The sequence below is a fragment of the Oncorhynchus gorbuscha genome, linkage group LG01, assembly GCF_021184085.1.
Source record: "Oncorhynchus gorbuscha isolate QuinsamMale2020 ecotype Even-year linkage group LG01, OgorEven_v1.0, whole genome shotgun sequence".
Taxonomy (NCBI): Eukaryota; Metazoa; Chordata; class Actinopteri; order Salmoniformes; family Salmonidae; genus Oncorhynchus; species Oncorhynchus gorbuscha.
In genome coordinates, this window is record NC_060173.1 from 103,180,739 (window position 1) to 103,201,836 (window position 21,098).

A 21,098-nucleotide genomic window follows, 5' to 3' on the forward strand; every position below is an offset into this window, starting at 1 on the left:
AGTCCCATCGTCCTCCATTTATCATGGAAGATACACTGTTCAGCTACAGTATGTGGGCTTTATAAATCCCTCTATCTTGCTCTTTGTCTAAACACAAAGTCTAGCATAACCACCATGCCTATTATTGTGTGGAATATAATGAATTTACATTATTTTGTCAGGGTTGATACGTTTTTCATTAGAGCAAATCAAGTCTGACAATTTAAAGTGGAAATTACAAACATCAGAATCCTTTTTAAACCTAGAATACACTAAAAGTTTGCGTATCCTGAAAATTCTCAGCAACAAATGAATATCCTACATCTACGGTCAACTAGCTGAACCATAGATTCTTCCATCTCCAGCTCCTCCTCCACTGTGTTTGTAAGTTTAAACAGATTTCCCCTACGCTCAGCATAGAGGGTATATAATCTGTGACAGAAAGAACGAGCACGACTTGATAGATCCGCTCAGCAGCTTTACAGCCCTGGTCACAGCAGCAGAGGAGCGGATAGAGGCAGGCTAGAGAAAGGTAACAGCCACAAGAGATCTACTAACAATGAACCTGTTTGTCATATTTAGGTTAAACATAGTGCAGCTTTGTCTCTGTTCACATGAGGACCCTACTGGGAGACCTAGAGGACCCGGAGGCTTACAGGGGCTTACATGGGATGTAAGGTGAGAAAAGACCCCATTTAGAACAAGAGAACCAGAGCTATCTGGCTCCTTCCACCAAGTCTCTCCCTAAGCAGTCACCTCTTCCCTGGCTGCGATGAGGCAAGGGGTGGCCAGGGGAGAAGTGACGGCTCAGGGAGAGACTTGGTGGAAGGAGACGGGTATATCTGTTTCTCTGGTTTCCGTTTGGTGGTTAAAATACACATAGGCCTATACATTTCTGAACAGCCATCCACAACAACCACAAATAGCTAAATGAAGTAGCAGCAGTGTGATTCACATCAATGCACTATGTAGATATCCATAATAAGTGATATCGCCCCACCCGTAGGCTATAGAGCTTCCCAGCTTGTAGTTCTAAAACCCAGAAATGAGTTACCTCTGGTTTGTTCAGTCAGTCCTATTGGGAAAATGAATGGGGAAAGAATAGGGTTTTGGTATAAACATAGAAAACAAGGTCTGAGGTTAACACAGGTGTCACGCCCTGACCAATAGCTTGTTATGTTTCTATTTTGGGGTTGGTCAGGGTGTGATTTGGGTAACACAGGTGTCACGCCCTGACCAATAGCTTGTTATGTTTCTATTTTGGGGTTGGTCAGGGTGTGATTTGGGTGGGCATTCTATGTTCTTTTTCTATGTGTTTTGTATTTCTTTCTTTTGGCCGGGTATGGTTCTCAATCAGGGACAGCTGTCGGTCGTTGTCTCTGATTGAGAACCATACTTAGGTAGCCTTTTCCCACCTGTGTCTTGTGGGTAGTTGTTTTGTGTCTTTCTGCACCAGACAGAACTGTTTCGTTCGTTCTCTTTGTTAGTCAGTGTTCAGTTCAAATAATAAAGATGAACACGTACCACGCTGCACCTTGGTCCTCCACTCCTTCCAGCAGCCGTTACAACAGGCTTAGGAGAAGTTGTTTTATGAGATAATATCAGTAAGTTAACATGATCTTTATGAAGCATTTGAATTTTTGTCTTATTACCTAAATGTTACAAAATTCACAAAAAGTGACATCAGCCGATGAAGATTATCTCCTAGAACAAAACGTATAACATCTCCCAAGCCTGTTTTGCAACATTCCTTATTTTCGGAGTATATATTAAAAAAAAACATTTTCCCATAAACTTTGTCCAACGAACCATGGCGGAGGTAGTGGCTACAAAAAGACGCCATTACTATTGCTCTCTACACCACTGCTGTCATCCTTCCCTCCAAGCGTTTATTCAATTGGATATTCTTTGGATGCCAACAGCAGTCGTACCATTGGAAGACATACTGTAGCCTACAAAAGCTTATTCCTGCTCTTTTTCCAAAATCCATCAAACGCATTTGCTGCGTCATGATAGTGGTCTCTGCCTTGTGGTCAGACTTGCTCAGCTGGAACAAGCTTAAATTTGCACCTATTTAAATGTCATTGAGAAAACAGAAAAGTGTCAAACAATTGTTTCGTTATCATCTAAAAGTAATCCTAGAAATAATCATCTCGTTTTTCAAAAAGTATTTGTAATCTGATTACAATATTTTTGCTGGTAAAGTAACAGATTACAGTTAATTGTTTTGTAATCCGTTACATGTAATCCGCTTCTCCCAAACTCTGCATATAGACAGCATACAAGTACTGCAGGATTTTGTTCCAACTAGGCACCACACCTGACCAACTGAGTTAATTGATCCGTTCAGTGATTGCCTAAATTCAACACACCTGGTCTTCCAGGTCAGTTAACTCCAGGACCAGGGTTGCCTACCCCCGCTGTAGGATATATAAACTTATCTAAAGATTCATCATCATCGAACAATAACAACCCCGACCACCGGAAAGACAGAAATACAAAACAGCATTTATGCATGACCCATTTGAAAAGATTACAGTGGTGAACATTATAGACTGGCATCGGTTACGTCCCAAACGGCACCTTAGTGCTCTACTTTTAACCAAGGCCCATACTGTAGGGTGCACTATATAGGGAATAGGGTGTCATTTGGGACCAAGTGTCATAGAAGAAGCCCTGTATAGCTATTACAGACCTCTCAGACATAATGCTCTCCAGCTGAGAAATAATAGGTCCTTTCCTCCTCCGAAAGAGAGCTGCATGTGCGCGTTTGTGCGCGTAAGTGCATGTACGAGAATCCTCTGAAAGAGTAGGAAAAGCTACCTCAAAAACCCATTCATTACATTACCCTCCTCCCTATAAGGACCATTATGAATCATCAAATACGACATGACCTTCTCAGCTGCTGCACACTTTATACTGCATTTTCACTGTAACAAATTGCTGTAAATTTATAGCAAAACATTTATAGCTACTGTAATTTTATATCACCAAACAGTACTGTAAAGAGCAATGCATTATGGAAGCTAACAGGCATTCCGCTACACTGCTGTAAAATATACTGTATTCCTGTTTTCCTGCATTTACATGCTGCATTTACAGCAGCATTCTGTGAATGATGGTGCATTGTGGGAAAATGATGTGGGCGGGGAAAGAATCTTTGGGTCATTAACATAATTTGAGGCGTGCCTTGAAAAAGGCTAGTTTTGTTGTACACATTAGTGAGAATGCTGTGTCCCAGAAAATATTGTACCATACCATACAGTGAATTCAGAAAGTATTCAGACCCTTGATGATTTCCACATTTTGTTACGTTACAGTATTGTTCTAAAATGTATTACATTTTTTTTCTCTCATCAAGCTACACACAGTACCCCATTATGACAAAGCAAAAGCAGGTTTTTAGAAATGTTTGCAAATGTATATAAAATGTAAAACTGAAATACCTTATTTACATAAGTGGTCAGACCCTTTGCTATGAGACACAATTGAGCTCAGGTGCATCCTGTTTCCATTGATCATCATTGAGATGTTTCTACAACTTGATTAGAGTCCACCTGTGGTACATTTAATTGATTGGACATGATTTGGAAAGGCAACACACCTGTCTATATAACACACCTGTCTATATAACACACCTGTCTATATAACACACCTGTCTATATAAAGTCTCACAGTTGACAGTGAATGTCAGAGCAAAAATCAAACCATGAGGTCAAAGGAATTGTCCATAGAGCGCTGAGACAGGATTCTGTCAATGCACAGATCTGAGGAAGGGTACCAAAAAACGTCTACAGCATTGAAAGTCCCCAAGAACTCAGTGGCCTCCATCATTCTGTGTGTAAGTGTGTGTGTGTGTGTGTGCACATGAATCTGCCTTTATGGTACAGAAGTTTGGAACCACCAAAACTCTTCCTAAAGCTGGCTGCCTGACCAAACTGAGCAATCGGGGGAGAAGGGCCAAATAGTCACTCTGATAAAGCTCCAGAGTGCCTCTGTGGAGATGGGAGAGCCTTCCAGAAGGACAATCATCTCTGCAGCACTCCACCAATCAGGCCTTTATGGTACAGTGGCCAGACAGAAGAAACTCCTCCGGGTCTGGGAGAAACAGGAACTGGGAACCAAGAACTGGGGATGGTGCTGGGTGGAGATATGTAGAGGGGAGGAAGAACAACCTGAGGAGCTCCAAAAAGCAAGTCCTGCAGGCTCTAGTTTTGTCTTATCTTTATTATTGTCCAGTCGTGTGGTCCTGGGCTGCAAGGAAAGACATAGTTAAGCTGCAGCTAGCCTAGAACAGAGCTGCACATCTAACTCGTCATTGTAATCAGAGGGCTGATATAAATACTATGCATGCCAGTCTCTCTTGGCTGAGAGTTGAGGAGAGACTGACTGCATCACTTCTTAATTTTATTAGATACATTAATGTGTTGAAAATTCCCATTTTTTTGCATAGTCAACTTACACACAGCTCTGACACACACACTTACCCCACCAGACATGCCACCAGGGATCTTTTCACAGTCCCCAAATCCAGAACAAATTCAAGAAAGCATACAGTATTATATAGAGCCATTATTGCATGGAACTCTGTTCCATCTCATATTGCTCAAATTAAGAACAAACCAGTTTTAAAAAACCAGATAAAGCAACACCTCACGGCACAACGCCTCTCCCCTATTTGACCTAGGTAGTTTGTGTGTATTGAGATGTAGGCTACTTGTGCCTTTTGTATTTTGTTTTATTGATGCAGTTCTGTCCTTGAGCTGTTCTTGTCTATTAATGTTCTGTATTTTGCCACGTTTCATGTTTTGTGTGGACCCCAGGAAGACTAGCTGCTGCTTTTTCAACAGCTAATGGGGATTCTAATAAATGACCTAAAATACCAAGCAGACACACAAGGGAGCCCTAGACCCGGAGGTTAATGGTGGCACTCCCCTGTAGTCCGCTCACTCTGGGGGAAGGTCTGGTGTTTGGTCTCTCCTGATGCTGGAAACCGGGATCTGGCTTGGTGCTGAATCTGGAGAGGGGAGAAAGAACACCCTGAGGTGGAAGCAGACCTACAAGGGAACCCTAGACCTGGAACGGGATCTGGATTGGTGCTGAATCTGGAGAGGGGAGAAAGAACACCCTGAGGTGGAAGCAGACCTACAAGGGAACCCTAGACCTGGAACGGGATCTGGATTGGTGCTGAATCTGGAGAGGGGAGAAAGAACACCCTGAGGTGCAAGCAGACCTACAAGGGAACCCTAGACCTAGAAATCAATTATGGCACTCCCCTGTGGTCTGCTTAATACATAAAAAGATACCTTTTGATGTAACAACACACTGTATCTTATTACAAATACAAAATACCTTGTAGACCAATGTATCCTTAACTACAACAACATTCTCAGTCACTGTTACAGAAACGTTTTACTTGTTTTATCTTTAATTGTGATATTTTTAATCAACCTTAGTTTAATTAATGCATTGACTAAGTTGCTCTAGACAAGAGCATCTGCTAAATTACATGTAAATGTAAAAATAAATTATGGCAAAGCTCACTGCTGGTTATTATTACAATGAGGTCAACCCTAAAACTATTTGAATTTTGATCAAGTTTGGCCATGCTTGGGGGCGGAGCTCATTCGAATAATACCCAGCAGTGTGCTTTGCAAGTGTTTTTTTTCCCAGAGCAATCAACTATAAATGCACAGTAACCTACTGTAAAAATGACAGGAAATGTTTTACAGTGTAGGAGTATTATGATGACATGGTGGAAAGGCTTTGAAAGCTCAAAGGGTTCTGAAATGTTAACACATGTGATGTGTATGTATGGCCTTTGCAGCACAGTAGATTTATTTAAATAATGTATGTTTGATGACTAGCAGCAGCATTATGTATAGTATGTGATTGAGCAGCCCTGAAATGTCACTGAGAAGTTCTTTCACTCTGTAAGTACAAAAAAGGTCACTGTGCTGCTGCGAAAAACAGATGTTTATGTAGGCAACTGTGAACAATATAAGATAGTAAGCACTTTTGATTTTATTGTTCTTTTCAGGCACTTTAGACAATGTAGGCGTTTCATTGTTTTTCAATGAATTCAAGTGTTTATGTAAATTCAGCAATCCATGTCGAGAGCGTTTGGTTGATGTTGGATTATTCAACATAAAGAAGGATTGCTGTACACATCTGTTTGTCGAAATGCATTTAGAAAAATGACAGAGAAGTAGTCAGTGTTTTGAGGGCAGAAATAAGTACACACCACTTCAAACAACACCAGGTGGTTCAAATAGAGTGTGTTGTGTGTGTGCGTGTGTGTGTGTGTGTTTGCTATAGTGTTCGTGTGGAAGCTTTTTAGGGACACAGTAGCAAAATGCTTTAAATAAACACAGGGAAATTGCTTAAAGCCTAGAATACGGCCTGACACACTGATTTTCACTTACTTTTTGCTCCCGCTTTATTGTTCCTAAAAGTTGCACTACCACCTGAGACTTTTTGTGTTGCCTAAGCATTCGCCTGTACCCCTTTCATAACTGCCAACTTCAGATGAATACAAGGGGGAAGAAAAAGGCTTGTGGTGCATTTTGAAAACAGGCCTTGCATTTCTGTGTATAAATGATTCAGGTTTACCAATTTGCAAAATGTTACCACGCTTGTGTTTAGTTTCAACGTATTAAACCACCGACAGGGGAACTGCAAGCCTATTTCTCAACTCAGTAATACAGCGACGCTATGATGGAAAAGTTCTATTCAATCATATCCGCTTCAGCTGACATCCACATAGCATTTGTTTTGGAGATGTCGGAGGTGGAACAGCATTAGAGCTGTCAAATCACAAGTGGCTCATGGCGTTATACCAAAAGTGGACATTGCCATTGGCTGCATAGAGTCGCATTAACAGAAATCCCATGCAGCCTTGTTTACAAGTTTGAACACTGGATCATGAGATGTAATCTACACCTCGATTAGGCCCACCTGGGTGCACATTTTGGTTTTTGTCCTAGCACTACACAGCTGATTCAAATCATCAAATCTTGATGATGAGTTGGTTATTTGAATCAGCTGTGTAGTGCTAGGACAAAAACTCAGCCAGGACCCTGGTATAGACTACCTCTCATGTCCTCAGTAGGTTGTTGTCTTTGCTAAGGTGGATATAGACCTTACTGGTTTTAGGATAGAAGACTTGTTTCCTAAAAAGCTCAATAGAAGATATAAGGATATAATGTTGTGGATAGCTTTCTGTAGTACCTTTAAAGTGTTATGGTTTACAATAATACTCTCTGTATAGAATTGTACTGCCAGATATCACACCGTGACCGGTCCTAGAACAACTGGGATAGAGGCTACTTTGTGGCTCTGTACACACTCAGGCTGTACAACTAACGTCCAACACATTTTGCACAACGGTTCTGATACGAGAGAGTTTTTCTATATTTTTGTGCAAACAAACTCTCTGCTTGTTACGTTCCCCAGTTCCTGTGTTGTAGTTTTGTTTGTATGTGTGTGTTTCAGGAAAATGGCTTCCTGGATTCCCCCAAGCAGCTGATTGGTCAGCCCCATTGATGATTGGAGAGCTGACCCCGCCCCCAGTCAGGATACAGCTGTATCCCATTACACACTCCTTCTCCAGCTACATGAGCCAGTGTTCTGTTGCTCAGAAGAAGATGAATAGTGTGTCCTGTGTTTTTAGAAAGGGCTTATTGTTCTAGCCTCTATTGGTTGTTGCTCAGAGAAAGCTTCTTTGGTATCTTGTGTTGGTTGTTGCTCAAATGGTTTATGTATAGTATTTTGTAGCCGGTCCTTCTAAGACAAAAGGACTGTGTTTTTCATTACAGAAATGATTTGTATTATTCTGTTTATTTTGTTCCCAGGGGGAAGGCACCTAGGGAGTGTTTAGGCCTGCGAGCATACATCACCCATAGTATTTACTATCTATACACACTAGGTAAGACCTGGGCGGACCACCCCATGTATTTTGGTTAGCGCACCAGGTGGTGCTAAGTTAGATAAGTAGTGGGTAGGTAGGAGAGGGTAAGTTAGATAAGTAGTGAGCAGGTAGGAGAGGGTAGGTTAGGTAAGTAGTGAGCAGGTAGGAGAGGGTAGGTTAGGTAAGTAGTGAGCAGGTAGGAGAGGGTAGGTTAGGTAAGTAGTGAGCAGGTAGGAGAGGGGTAGGTTAGGTAAGTAGTGAGCAGGTAGGAGAGGGTAGGTTAGGTAAGTAGTGAGCAGGTAGGAGAGGGTAGGTTAGGTAAGTAGTGAGCAGGTAGGAGAGGGTAGGTTAGGTAAGTAGTGAGCAGGTAGGAGAGGGTAGGTTAGGTAAGTAGTGAGCAGGTAGGAGAGGGTAGGTTAGGTAAGTAGTGAGCAGGTAGGAGAGGGTAGGTTAGGTAAGTAGTGAGCAGGTAGGAGAGGGTAGGTTAGGTAAGTAGTGAGCAGGTAGGAGAGGGTAGGTTAGGTAAGTAGTGAGCAGGTAGGAGAGGGTAGGTTAGGTAAGTAGTGAGCAGGTAGGAGAGGGTAGGTTAGGTAAGTAGTGAGCAGGTAGGAGAGGGTAGGTTAGGTAAGTAGTGAGCAGGTAGGAGAGGTAGGTTAGGTAAGTAGTGAGCAGGTAGGAGAGGGTAGGTTAGGTAAGTAGTGAGCAGGTAGGAGAGGGTAGGTTAGGTAAGTAGTGAGCAGGTAGGAGAGGGTAGGTTAGGTAAGTAGTGAGCAGGTAGGAGAGGGTAGGTTAGGTAAGTAGTGAGCAGGTAGGAGAGGGTAGGTTAGGTAAGTAGTGAGCAGGTAGGAGAGGGTAGGTTAGGTAAGTAGTGAGCAGGTAGGAGAGGGTAGGTTAGGTAAGTAGTGAGCAGGTAGGAGAGGGTAGGTTAGGTAAGTAGTGAGCAGGTAGGAGAGGGTAGGTTAGGTAAGTAGTGAGCAGGTAGGAGAGGGTAGGTTAGGTAAGTAGTGAGCAGGTAGGAGAGGGTAGGTTAGGTAAGTAGTGAGCAGGTAGGAGAGGGTAGGTTAGGTAAGTAGTGAGCAGGTAGGAGAGGGTAGGTTAGGTAAGTAGTGAGCAGGTAGGAGAGGGTAGGTTAGGTAAGTAGTGAGCAGGTAGGAGAGGGTAGGTTAGGTAAGTAGTGAGCAGGTAGGAGAGGGTAGGTTAGGTAAGTAGTGAGCAGGTAGGAGAGGGTAGGTTAGGTAAGTAGTGAGCAGGTAGGAGAGGGTAGGTTAGGTAAGTAGTGAGCAGGTAGGAGAGGGTAGGTTAGGTAAGTAGTGAGCAGGTAGGAGAGGGTAGGTTAGGTAAGTAGTGAGCAGGTAGGAGAGGGTAGGTTAGGTAAGTAGTGAGCAGGTAGGAGAGGGTAGGTTAGGTAAGTAGTGAGCAGGTAGGAGAGGGTAGGTTAGGTAAGTAGTGAGCAGGTAGGAGAGGGTAGGTTAGGTAAGTAGTGAGCAGGTAGGAGAGGGTAGGTTAGGTAAGTAGTGAGCAGGTAGGAGAGGGTAGGTTAGGTAAGTAGTGAGCAGGTAGGAGAGGGTAGGTTAGGTAAGTAGTGAGCAGGTAGGAGAGGGTAGGTTAGGTAAGTAGTGAGCAGGTAGGAGAGGGTAGGTTAGGTAAGTAGTGAGCAGGTAGGAGAGGGTAGGTTAGGTAAGTAGTGAGCAGGTAGGAGAGGGTAGGTTAGGTAAGTAGTGAGCAGGTAGGAGAGGGTAGGTTAGGTAAGTAGTGAGCAGGTAGGAGAGGGTAGGTTAGATAAGTAGTGAGCAGGTAGGAGAGGGTAGGTTAGATAAGTAGTGGGTAGGTAGGAGAGGGTAGGTTAGATAAGTAGTGGGCAGGTAGGAGAGGGTTGGTTAGATAAGTAGTGAGCAGGTAGGAGAGGGTAGGTTAGATAAGTAGTGGGTAGGTAGGAGAGGGTAGGTTAGATAAGTAGTGAGCAGGTAGGAGAGGTAGGTTAGATAAGCAGGTTAGATAGGAGAGGGTAGGTTAGATAAGTAGTGAGCAGGTAGGAGAGGGTAGGTTAGATAAGTAGTGGGTAGGTAGGAGAGGATAGGTTAGATAAGTAGTGAGCAGGTAGGAGAGGGTAGGTTAGATAAGTAGTGGGTCGGCAGGTTAGATAGGAGAGGGTAGGTTAGATAAGTAGTGAGCAGGTAGGAGAGGGTAGGTTAGATAAGTAGTGAGCAGGTAGGAGAGGTAGGTTAGATAAGTAGTGAGCAGGTAGGAGAGGGTAGGTTAGATAAGTAGTGGGTAGGCAGGTTAGATAAGTAGTGAGCAGGTAGGAGAGGGTAGGTTAGATAAGTAGTGAGCAGGTAGGAGAGGGTAGGTTAGATAAGTAGTGAGCAGGTAGGAGAGGGTAGGTTAGATAAGTAGTGAGCAGGTAGGAGAGGGTAGGTTAGATAAGTAGTGAGCAGGTAGGAGAGAGGGGGCTTTGACATTTACTTTCTTTGCTTTGAATCCGTTCAGCCCCTTTTCCCCAAATTTACCGTGTGAAGGACAAAATTCCCAGTAAACGGTAAATTGTCTGCCTTTGTCATCCTTACTCGCACCTACAGTCCCATACCTCTTTTACTCCACGGGGAGTTGAGTTGTAGCAGGGTGTTGCGTTTCCTCTCCAAGAGGCGTACGTAACACTGCTGTATCACAAAAATATCAGTTTCACAACCAGTGTGTCAGTTGACAACCTGAGTGTGTACGGGGCCTCTGATTCAGTATGACCCTATTGATAGGTGATACTGTACCTTTCCCTACCCTCTTCAGATGTGCACATGTCCCCATCAACCTTTTAGTGTCATCAACATTTTTGTTTAAGGCCCAGTCATCAATATACCTTCTCCTTAAAATGGGCATTAGCATTTACAACCCCTGGCAGGTGCTTAAGTATATTAAATCACACAAATGAATGGCTTCATCACTGCCTTCCTTGCTCAGCAATGCAGAGCAACTATAAACTGGAGGTGCTCAAATGAGTCTCTAATAAATAAGATGAACAAAAAATAAAATATTTTAGAATTAATTTGAGACTGGTGCTATATATTTGTTTATTTTTAAGGAGAAGTTATATCTATAATTCCATGCATAACACTTGTATATTTTATCAATGTTTATTATGAGTATTTCTGTAATTTGATGTGGCTCTCTGCACTTTCACCGGATGTTTGTTTGAGACAATGCATTTCTGAACATAACACATCAATTTTAAATGAGGTTTTGGACATAAAGGTTAACTTTATCAAACAAAATACACATTTATTGTGTTACATGAAGTCCTGCGAGTGTTATCTGATGAAGATCATCAAAGGTTAGTAATTAATTTAATCGCTATTTCTGACTTTTGTGAGCCCTCTACTTGGCTGGAAAATGGCTTTATGGTTTTCTGTGACTAGGTGCTGACCTAACATAATCGTTTGGTGTGCTTTTGCCGTAAAGCCTATTTGAAATCGTACACTGTGGCTGGATATACAAGAAGTTTATCTTTAAAATGGTGTATAATACTTGTATGTTTGAGGAATGTTAATTATGGGATTTCTGTTGTTTTGAATTTGGCACCCTGCAATTTCACTGGCTGTTGGCGAGGTGGGACGCTAGCCATTTACATTTACATTTAAGTCATTTAGCAGACGCTCTTATCCAGAGCGACTTACAAATTGGTGCATTCACCTTATGACATCCAGTGGAACAACCACTTTACAATAGTGCATCTAAATATTTTAAGGGGGAGGGGGTGAGAAGGATTACTTTATCCTATCCTAGGTATTCCTTAAAGAGGTGGGGTTTCAGGTGTCTCCGGAAGGTGGTGATTGACTCCGCTGTCCTGGCGTCATGAGGGAGTTTGTTCCACCATTGGGGAGCCAGAGCAGCGAACAGTTTTGACTGAGCTGAGCGGGAACTGTACTTCCTCAGTGGTAGGGAGGCGAGCAGGCCAGAGGTGGATGAACGCAGTGCCCTTATTTGGGTGTAGGGCCTGATCAGAGCCTGGAGGTACTGAGGTGCCGTTCCCCTCACAGCTCCGTAGGCAAGCACCATGGTCTTGTAGCGGATGCGAGCTTCAACTGGAAGCCAGTGGAGAGAGCGGAGGAGCGGGGTGACGTGGAGAGAACTTGGGAAGGTTGAACACTAGTCGGGCTGCGGCGTTCTGGATGAGTTGTAGGGGTTTAATGGCACAGGCAGGAGCCCAGCCAACAGCGAGTTGCAGTAATCCAGACGGGAGATGACAAGTGCCTGGATTAGGACCTTTCCTGTGTGAGGCAGGGTCGTACTCTGCGGATGTTGTAGAGCATGAACCTACAGGAACGGGCCACCGCCTTGATGTTAGTTGAGAACGACAGTTTGTTGTCCAGGATCACGCCAAGGTTCTTAGCGCTCTGGGAGGAGGACACAATGGAGTTGTCAACCGTGATGGCGAGATCATGGAACGGGCAGTCCTTCCCCGGGAGGAAGAGCAGCTCCGTCTTGCCGAAGTTCAGCTTGAGGTGGTGATCCGTCATCCACACTGATATGTCTGCCAGACATGCAGAGATGCGATTCGCCACCTGGTCATCAGAAGGGGGAAAGGAGAAGATTAATTGTGTGTCGTCTGCATAGCAATGATAGGAGAGACCATGTGAGGTATGACAGAGCCAAGTGACTTGGTGTATAGCGAGAATAGGAGAGGGCCTAGAACAGAGCCCTGGGGGACACCAGTGGTGAGAGCGCGTGGTGAGGAGACAGATTCTCGCCACGCCACCTGGTAGGAGCGACCTGTCAGGTAGGACGCCCCAAGCGTCCGGAGATGCCCAACTCGGAGAGGGTGGAGAGGAGGATCTGATGGTTCACAGTATCGAAGGCAGCCGATAGGTCTAGAAGGATGAGAGCAGAGGGAGAGAGAGTTAGCTTTAGCGGTGCGGAGCGCCTCCGTGATACAGAGAAGAGCAGTCTCAGTTGAATGACTAGTCTTGAAACCTGACTGATTTGGATCAAGAAGGTCATTCTGAGAGAGATAGCGGGAGAGCTGACCAAGGACGGCACGTTCAAGAGTTTTGGAGAGAAAAGAAAGAAGGGATACTGGTCTGTAGTTGTTGACATCGGAGGGATCGAGTGTAGGTTTTTTCAGAAGGGGTGCAACTCTCGCTCTCTTGAAGACGGAAGGGACGTAGCCAGCGGTCAGGGATAAGTTGATGAGCGAGGTGAGGTAAGGGAGAAGGTCTCCGGAAATGGTCTGGAGAAGAGAGGAGGGGATAGGGTCGAGCGGGCAGGTTGTTGGGCGGCCGGCCGTCACAAGACGCGAGATTTCATCTGGAGAGAGAGGGGAGAAAGAGGTCAGAGCACAGGGTAGGGCAGTGTGAGCAGAACCAGCGGTGTCGTTTGACTTAGCAAACGAGGATCGGATGTCGTCGACCTTCTTTTCAAAATGGTTGACGAAGTCATCTGCAGAGAGGGGGGGGAGAAGGAAGATTCAGGAGGGAGGAGAAGGTGGCAAAGAGCTTCCTAGGGTTAGGGGCAGAAGCTTGGAATTTAGAGTGGTAGAAAGTGGCTTTAGCAGCAGAGACAGAAGAGGAAAATGTAGAGAGGAGGGAGCGAAAGGATGCCAGGTCCGCAGGGAGGCGAGTTTTCCTCCATTTCCGCTCGGCCTTCCGGAGCCCTGTTCTGTGAGCTCGCATTGAGTCGTCAAGCCCACATATCCTAGAGAAGTTAACCTTTTTTGGGATAGGGGGCAGCATTTTCACTTTTGGATGAATAGCGTGCCCAGAGTGCACTGCCTCCTACTCTGTCCCAGATGCTAATATATGCATATTATTATTATTATTGGATAGAAAACACTCTGAAGTTTCTAAAACTGTTTGAATGATGTATGTGAGTATAGCAGAAGTCATATGGCAGGTATTTTCTCTCAGGTTTTTGCCTGCCATATGAGTTATGTTATACTCACAGATATCATTCAAACAGTTTTAGAAACTGTATAGTGTTTTCTATCCAAATCTACAATTTACAGGCAGTTTACTCTGGGCACCTTACTATCCAAGCTACTCAATACTGCCCCCCCAGTCCCAAATAGAGTCCCATCCCTCTCCTTCATTAGCAGGGACTGGTAAAGGACGATGTACAGGAGAAGACCCTACATCACTGCCCTCTCTCTGTCTCCCAATCATCACTCACCGTCAGCCTTAACCAATAACAACATTAACCCATTCTATATTGTTCTGGCTAATGGAGGTTGGAATATGGTCACCTACGGTTAGGGCTAGTGTTAGGGCCAGGGTTAGGGCCAAGGTTAGGGCTAGTGTTAGGACTAAGGTTTAGGTCTAAGGTTAGGGCTAGGGTTAGGGCTAAGTTTAGGGCTAAGGTTAGGGCTAAGGTTTAGGGCTAGGGTTAGGGCTAAGGTTAGGGCTAAGGTTAGGGCTAGGGTTAGGGCTAAGTTTAGGACTGGGGTTAGGACTAGGTTTAGGGATAGGGTTAGGGTTAGGGCTAAGGTTAGTGCTAGGGTTAGGGTTAGGGCTAAGGTTAGGGCTAATGTTAAGGTTAGGGCTAATGTTACGGTTGGGGCTAAGGTTAGGGATAAGGTTAGAGCTAAGTTTGGGGCTAAGGTTGTGGTTAGGGTTGAGCTAAGGTAGGGCTAAGGTTAGGGCTAAGGTTAGGGTTCGGGATAAGGTTAGGGCTAAGGTTAGGCTAAGGTTGTGGTTAGGGCTAAGGTTAGGGCTAAGGTTAGGGCTAAGGTTAGGGCTAAGGTTTGGCTAAGGTTAGGTTTAAGGGTTAACCTTAGCCTCAACCCTAACTCCAACCTTTACCTTACCCCTATAAGGTTAGGGTTGTTTATTGGTCCACTACATGTCCTCTACTGGTCCACAACTCTGCCTGCTTCAACAAAGGTCATTCCAGAACAAAATATTAGCTTGCAACTTGCCTCTGATTTAAGCGTTGATACTTTTCATAAAGACAGGTCACTGAAATGATCTGTTTGAAAGTGTGAAAACCCAAATGTATACAAATCTATAAAGGGACCTTATAATTGTCCTTCTACTGAGGAGGTACACACAGTATCTCCTCAGTAGAATCTAGACTCTTTGATAACATTTCAAATGCCATCGTGTCCCTTTCAGTTCCTTTGACGTTCCATTGTACACTGCAGAGATTAGCTGACTAGTGGATTAATTGTAAGCTTCTGCGTCAAATCAAACAATTTCCCAGGACGGAGATCTCAGTGGAGTGTGTGTGGAGTGTGTGTGGAGTGTGTGACCAGCCACTGAACACGACAACAGACTCCAGAACCCCCAGACATTGAGATGAGAGCCATCATCTGGCATAGAGATCTGTTGTGCTGTGTGAACTTCTCCGCTATGTAAACACACAAACACTGTCTCCCACTCTTCATCTTTCCTCCCTTCGGGGGTGCAATACTTCAAAACAATCAACCACGGCTCTCCACTTGGTAAACATCAACAGACCGAAGTAGAACATCTGAGCTCCACTAGGCCTACTGGTCAGTGTGTAAAGTACATCAGAGGGTTGCACAGACGCTAAGCTAATGCTAAAGTACTGGAGCAAATAACCAGCACATTCCTGAAGATCCATGTTTCTCAAACCAGCTGTTTGCTGTCCCATGAGGCCACATCAGAGGGCCTTGGCGCACTGTCGCCATGGTAAAATACTGGAGCCAATAAGTCCTGAGGTTAGCAGTGGTGCATCTGAAGTAACAAGGAGATCTTGCAGCTCTGCAGCCAAGAGGACACTGACTCGTACCCTCATCATCATCATAGTTACCTCACACACCAACCATCCCTATAGGACAGTACTCAGCAGCATTAGTCCATAGGACAAGACTACTGTAGATGGATAGTGACCCCCAAAACTGTGAGCCAGCTTGCCCATCACTCCATGATTACTCTATCATGTCCATGCCAGTCAGCCATCTCAGCAGATAAGGGGTGATTAATTCATGCAACCGCTGCATTCATCAATAAAGCCTCTCTCAGCTGCTTGAGCTTCACTGGGTAATGGAGAGGCACAGCTGGGCCAGGAGACCACTCCAGTCAAATGAGGAAGCAGCGCTATACTCACTTTCTCTCTGTGGATGAGTGGGGTGAAGTTCCTGACATATCAGATGAATGTCAGGCCTGCCATGGACAGTACTGTAGGCTACATCCAGTACATGGATACTTCCAGCTTTAAGGGAAATGTATAGTTAGTGTAGGTCTAAAATGATAGTGATGGATATGTGCTGTCAATCAGGTGAAACCTTTAAATATAGCGTAATGTGCATACAGAGGCATTTAGGCAAGATATTCTTTTTCAGCAGGATTATATCCTTTATTTAGACACTGGCACTGATCAATGTGGCACTCTTCTTGACTGCTTAGCTGGCACCAGGAAGAGAGCTTTCCGTCTGGTGCTGCACTGGGGTGATGTGATGGAGCACATGCACACACACACACACACACACACACACACACACACACACACACACACACACACACACACACACACACACACACACACACACACACACACACACACACACACACACACACACACACACACACACACACACACACACACACACACACACACACACACACACACACACACACAAACATGACTCATGTGATGTTGGCATCAAGGTTTATTATCCTTTATAATGTACAATATACAAAAATATAGAGTACCAAAAAATTCACAGTGTCTAAAAGGCAGTGATTACAGTCTATGTCACATATCTAACAGTACCACCAGGTCAGTTGCATAGAAGGGCACCGAGCCAATCAGGGGACAGAGCTCCACAATGTGGCATCCAGCTTGTCCAATCAAAAGTGACTACAGGGCCAAGGGAAGCAAATTAGAGGGAGTCACCATTTAGGCGGAACGAATTACAAATCCAAGAAACGTGGGTGAGGCATGTGTGGAAAAGGAAAACCACAGGATGGAAGTGTTACTTTAAGTCCTCTAAACAGCAGAATTACTTTCATCTAATTTACATGACTCTTTGTTGTACATTTGCTGTATCAAGTTCTTATTTTACATGTTTTATTAAGGTAGGGCTTTTAATTATAAATGCTTTGTTATGGTGGTGACATTGATTCTGTATTAAACTGGCACAAGTGCCTCTAAAACGACGGGCTGTCTTTGTTACTCTAAGATACTACACAAGATGTAGCCAAACTGTACATCTGCACAAAGTAACGAAACAGCTGTTGTGTATTCATTACGGAAACCGTTTAAGACCCAAACGGAAAGCTAAAAGAGAAAAACAAGAGTTTTTATTGGACAAATTCATGTACGTCCCTCTTCGTTTCATTCCGTTTGCGAAACATTTTGCAACAGAATCGGTGGAATGAATACATCCCTGGAAAAGATGTCTAGGCCGTAGTCAACCAGTCACATTGACTAGCTCTATCCCCTTACAAACCCCATGGTTGGTGTGTACATAGCTGCTGCACTTTTTAACAACTATAAGGCTTCAAACAAAACAAACAAAACAAAAAACAGTGTTAGCTATACAATAATATACATTTACATTATACTAACCTTTAGATGTCATTAATGGTCTGCAGATCGAAGGCTGTCTCTTATGTACAGATAGAGCTCTCGTGCATATAGCGGAACTATAGAATTAGAATGATAGAATAAAATCCTTCTATTTCTATGAGAGGAACTAGAAGCATTGCTGCTGAATTAGCATAACATCAGGCATAATAAGAAAATATAGCTCAGTTGTGTTTCTCAAATTCCTTTATGATCCAAGCTTCCCCATGAGAACCGTGCAGCTCTCCTTAAACTTACAATGATTAACATCTTATACGTGGAACACACAGAAACCCAGCGGAACGGCAGGAGTGCCATCATCATAATGTGTGAAGAAATGCACATGGTCCTTTACAGATCCCGTCATATACAGTCATATGTAATAAAGCATTACCTTTACATTGTACAAAATACATACAGAGTTGTCTGTTCCTCTCCTCATTCAAGCTCACAGGCATACACATACGAAGCAAGCAAACATACACATACAAGCAAAACATTAATCTCATACCACTATTTCTAAGCATGATTTAGCAATGTTAAGAGAGGGATCCATTAATATTTGCTACAGTCAGACTTATATTTGCTTCTACATGAATCTGTGTTTTATTTTTTTGTTCTTATTTGTAAAATATGTCAGATACACATTGGCTACTAAGCTGCTTTGAAAAATGTAAAAATAATGTATTTTGTGATGTGAAACTGATGAGAAACTAAAAAGTGAATCAGCTATTATTTGTGAAATAAAACTTTTCCTCCTATACTACTGTTCTCTCTCTCTAGCATTAAACAAATAACCTCCTCATAAAAAAAACACTTAAAAAAAGGTGCCACACTACTAGCTTCTTATTCTAGCTTGTATGATATCATATCAAAATGCGGTTGCAGTCCAGTTTTCACACTGAGCGGTAGTAGGTAGGTACAGTGCTCAGTAGAATGCATCCATTTCATTCTAGAATCAAGGGAATTCCCTTCTAGAAGTCTTTATATAATCTGACCCCACATTATCCCCTCTGTTGCATACAGACAGGCACCCGAGACAACCCAAAGCTGTACCAACTATATCCCGTCAACTGATTCCAACTCTCTCAGTCAGAAACCTCAGATCTCTATCCCATGTTCAGATCGTTCCCTGGGAAGCCTACCTATACATTACATAACACAGCTAGGCAGCCTGATGTGTGGGGCCTTGTTTGGACATAAGCAGATTAAAACTAGAGTCTATCCAGCAATGAGTATGTCTGTATCTGTGTGGACCAATATAGGTAGTGTTTTGTCCATAACCGATCACACGCTGCCATCCATGGATGTGCCTCTGTTCCCCTGGTCCTCTAGTACCACCCAAAAACATGGCAGAGCTGAAGTCCCAGGTTCTTGTCCTCCTCATGTCATGTGATGAGGTGAGCTGAGTGCATTCATCCATCCACCTCCAAACCCAATAGAACTGATATTGGCCTCCTGATCTCTTGAATTAATTTAGTAATTTTTTTGGTTTCCTCATGATTTGCAACCACCGCACTGAAGCAAGGACAGACACCAGGATATGCGCCGGTTGGGATGTTCCCGGTAACTTGTTGTTGGGAGAATTCTGAGTTTAGAATGGGGATAAAAGCTGCAGACAGAGGGGAAGTTGGTGTCATAGAGACTCATTCATAGAGGTGACCAGACAGACCAGAGAGGAGAAGATGTGGCCATTTTGAGTATCTCTTAAAGCCACCTCTAGCCTCTCTGAATAGCACAACACCCACAGTAAGGGGATCAGGTTGTCAAGTTCCACAGGGATAAGTCATTGTCCAAAACCATACTGTAGCTTATAGTGTCTTATGGAGTTCATCATTCAGCTCTCCATCAAAGCACTACGTTGACACTGTGATGTCCAGTACCAGGATCAGGTTCCTGGCTCTAGTTAGTGAGTCTAGGGGAGGCATCAGTATTCATACTGTATCCACCCCTACAGAGTGCTGATAGTACATTCCAGGTATACCCTTACACACACACACCCCACCATTTTGGCGATACCATGGGATAAAGGAAAGGAGAGCAAAAATGAGATCCAGGTCTTAGGTTGTGTTCAGTCACCATGGCATTTGTCACCATGGCGATGGGGGTGGAGTTCAGTCTGGGTAGGTAGGTGGGGCTGGGGTCCTTGGGGTGTGTGTCTCAGCTGTGGTTATAGGTTCTGCAAGGGGAAGGGGAGGAGTCAGGCCTGTTGTAGTCAAATTTGCCCAGCGCTGTGGGGTAGTAGGTGGTAGTGTAAACGTTAGTTTGCTGCAGGGGTGTTGGGTAGAAGTTAGACCTCTCGTCTGGGAGCAGGTTGTTCTTGTTCAGAGTCTGGAAGTGGAGAGAAGACAATCATAACAGGCTAGAAACTTAGACAGAAAACACTGGAGGGTGTAAAAGGTACATACTGTTCAGTAAAGTGTAACATACTGTTAGTGTATGTCTGGGTGAGGTGGGAAAAGTAGAGAAAACAGTCATAACAGTGACATAAGAGTTTCATAACAGTACCATAACAGATGGTTTAGTTTACCAATGACTCAGACAGGAGCAATATCCATATATTATACTCTTACAAGTTGAAAAGTGGGCTACAGTGCTGAGTACTGGAAGTGCATCTTTAAGCAAGGTAGAAAACTTCAACAAAATGTGATTTATCAGCCATAAATCAAGCATAACCAATTAACAAATATGAGAGGGATGAATAAATTACAGTAGGTCCTTCTAAATGAGGAAACAGCACAAAATACATTTTTACTGTAGTGTACATTCTAAATGGAACCCTTTTACCTTTATAGTGCACTACATTTGACCAGGGCCCATTTGGAAAGTAGTGCACTATATGGGCAATGGGGTGTCATTTGGGACTCACACTTAATGTAATGCACTTGCACTTTACAGGCAGGTTGCGGCGGCTAGAAGCCACAACAAGCCGACGGAGGGAACACTACGGAGGGCTGCTCAGTAATGTCATTTATCTTAACAGCTCTGGTCCCTGCTCTGCAATTGGGTTCCAGAATCAGTGAAATGCACAATAACGTCGGCCATTTTGAAACGCCCTGGAGGAGGGCGGTGAGGGCCTGTGAAGAAAGACCAATGATAACCGCAGTAGTTCTCAGGTTGAGTGAGTGGCTCTAGCTAGCTAACCTGGTTAAACCAGACTGAATGCTGTGCTCACAGGTTAAACATAGCAAAATCAGTTAAGATGCCAGGCTAATAGTTAGCTAGCTACCTGTGGTATGAAACCTGCCTAGCCATACTTATTCTATTAAAACTCTGCTCTGTATGACTCTGATCATCAGTGCCAGGTATTAGAACCCAGCCTCAACTACTGCACCACAACACATCACTCACCCAGCTGGCGGGCTGGCAGCTTTAGAAAAACAATCAGGTGTCCTTCTGAGAAGCAACAACCATCATCTGAGATAGACTGTCCTAGCACAGTACTTGACTAATTAGGGGGGAGAATAATATGGAACTATGTATACTAGGTGGATCATGACCTTGGTCCTAAGGCTAAACCTTGACGTACGTATGAAGGGCAATGCCACGGTGGGACGGATCGATGGGGTCGGAAAGGTGGCTCATAGGTACACGCAGGTGTTAGGTCCAAGAGTGAGGAAAGGTGAGGTAGGCAGGTGCAGCTTGACTTTACATTTATTATTGAATTTAATATAGCTGAGCCAACCTCAATGTT

General features: G+C 43.9%; 1 protein-coding gene across 1 annotated transcript in view; it reads right to left on the minus strand.

Moving 5' to 3' along the window:
* Positions 1–16,490: 16,490 nt before the first annotated feature.
* The window catches only part of LOC124047850 (semaphorin-5B-like), a 323,136-nt gene continuing 318,528 nt past the window's right edge, over positions 16,491–21,098 (minus strand). The window contains 1 exon segment of the mRNA XM_046368176.1: positions 16,491–19,735. Within this exon segment, the coding sequence (XP_046224132.1) occupies positions 19,565–19,735 (171 nt within the window). The 3' untranslated portion in view covers positions 16,491–19,564.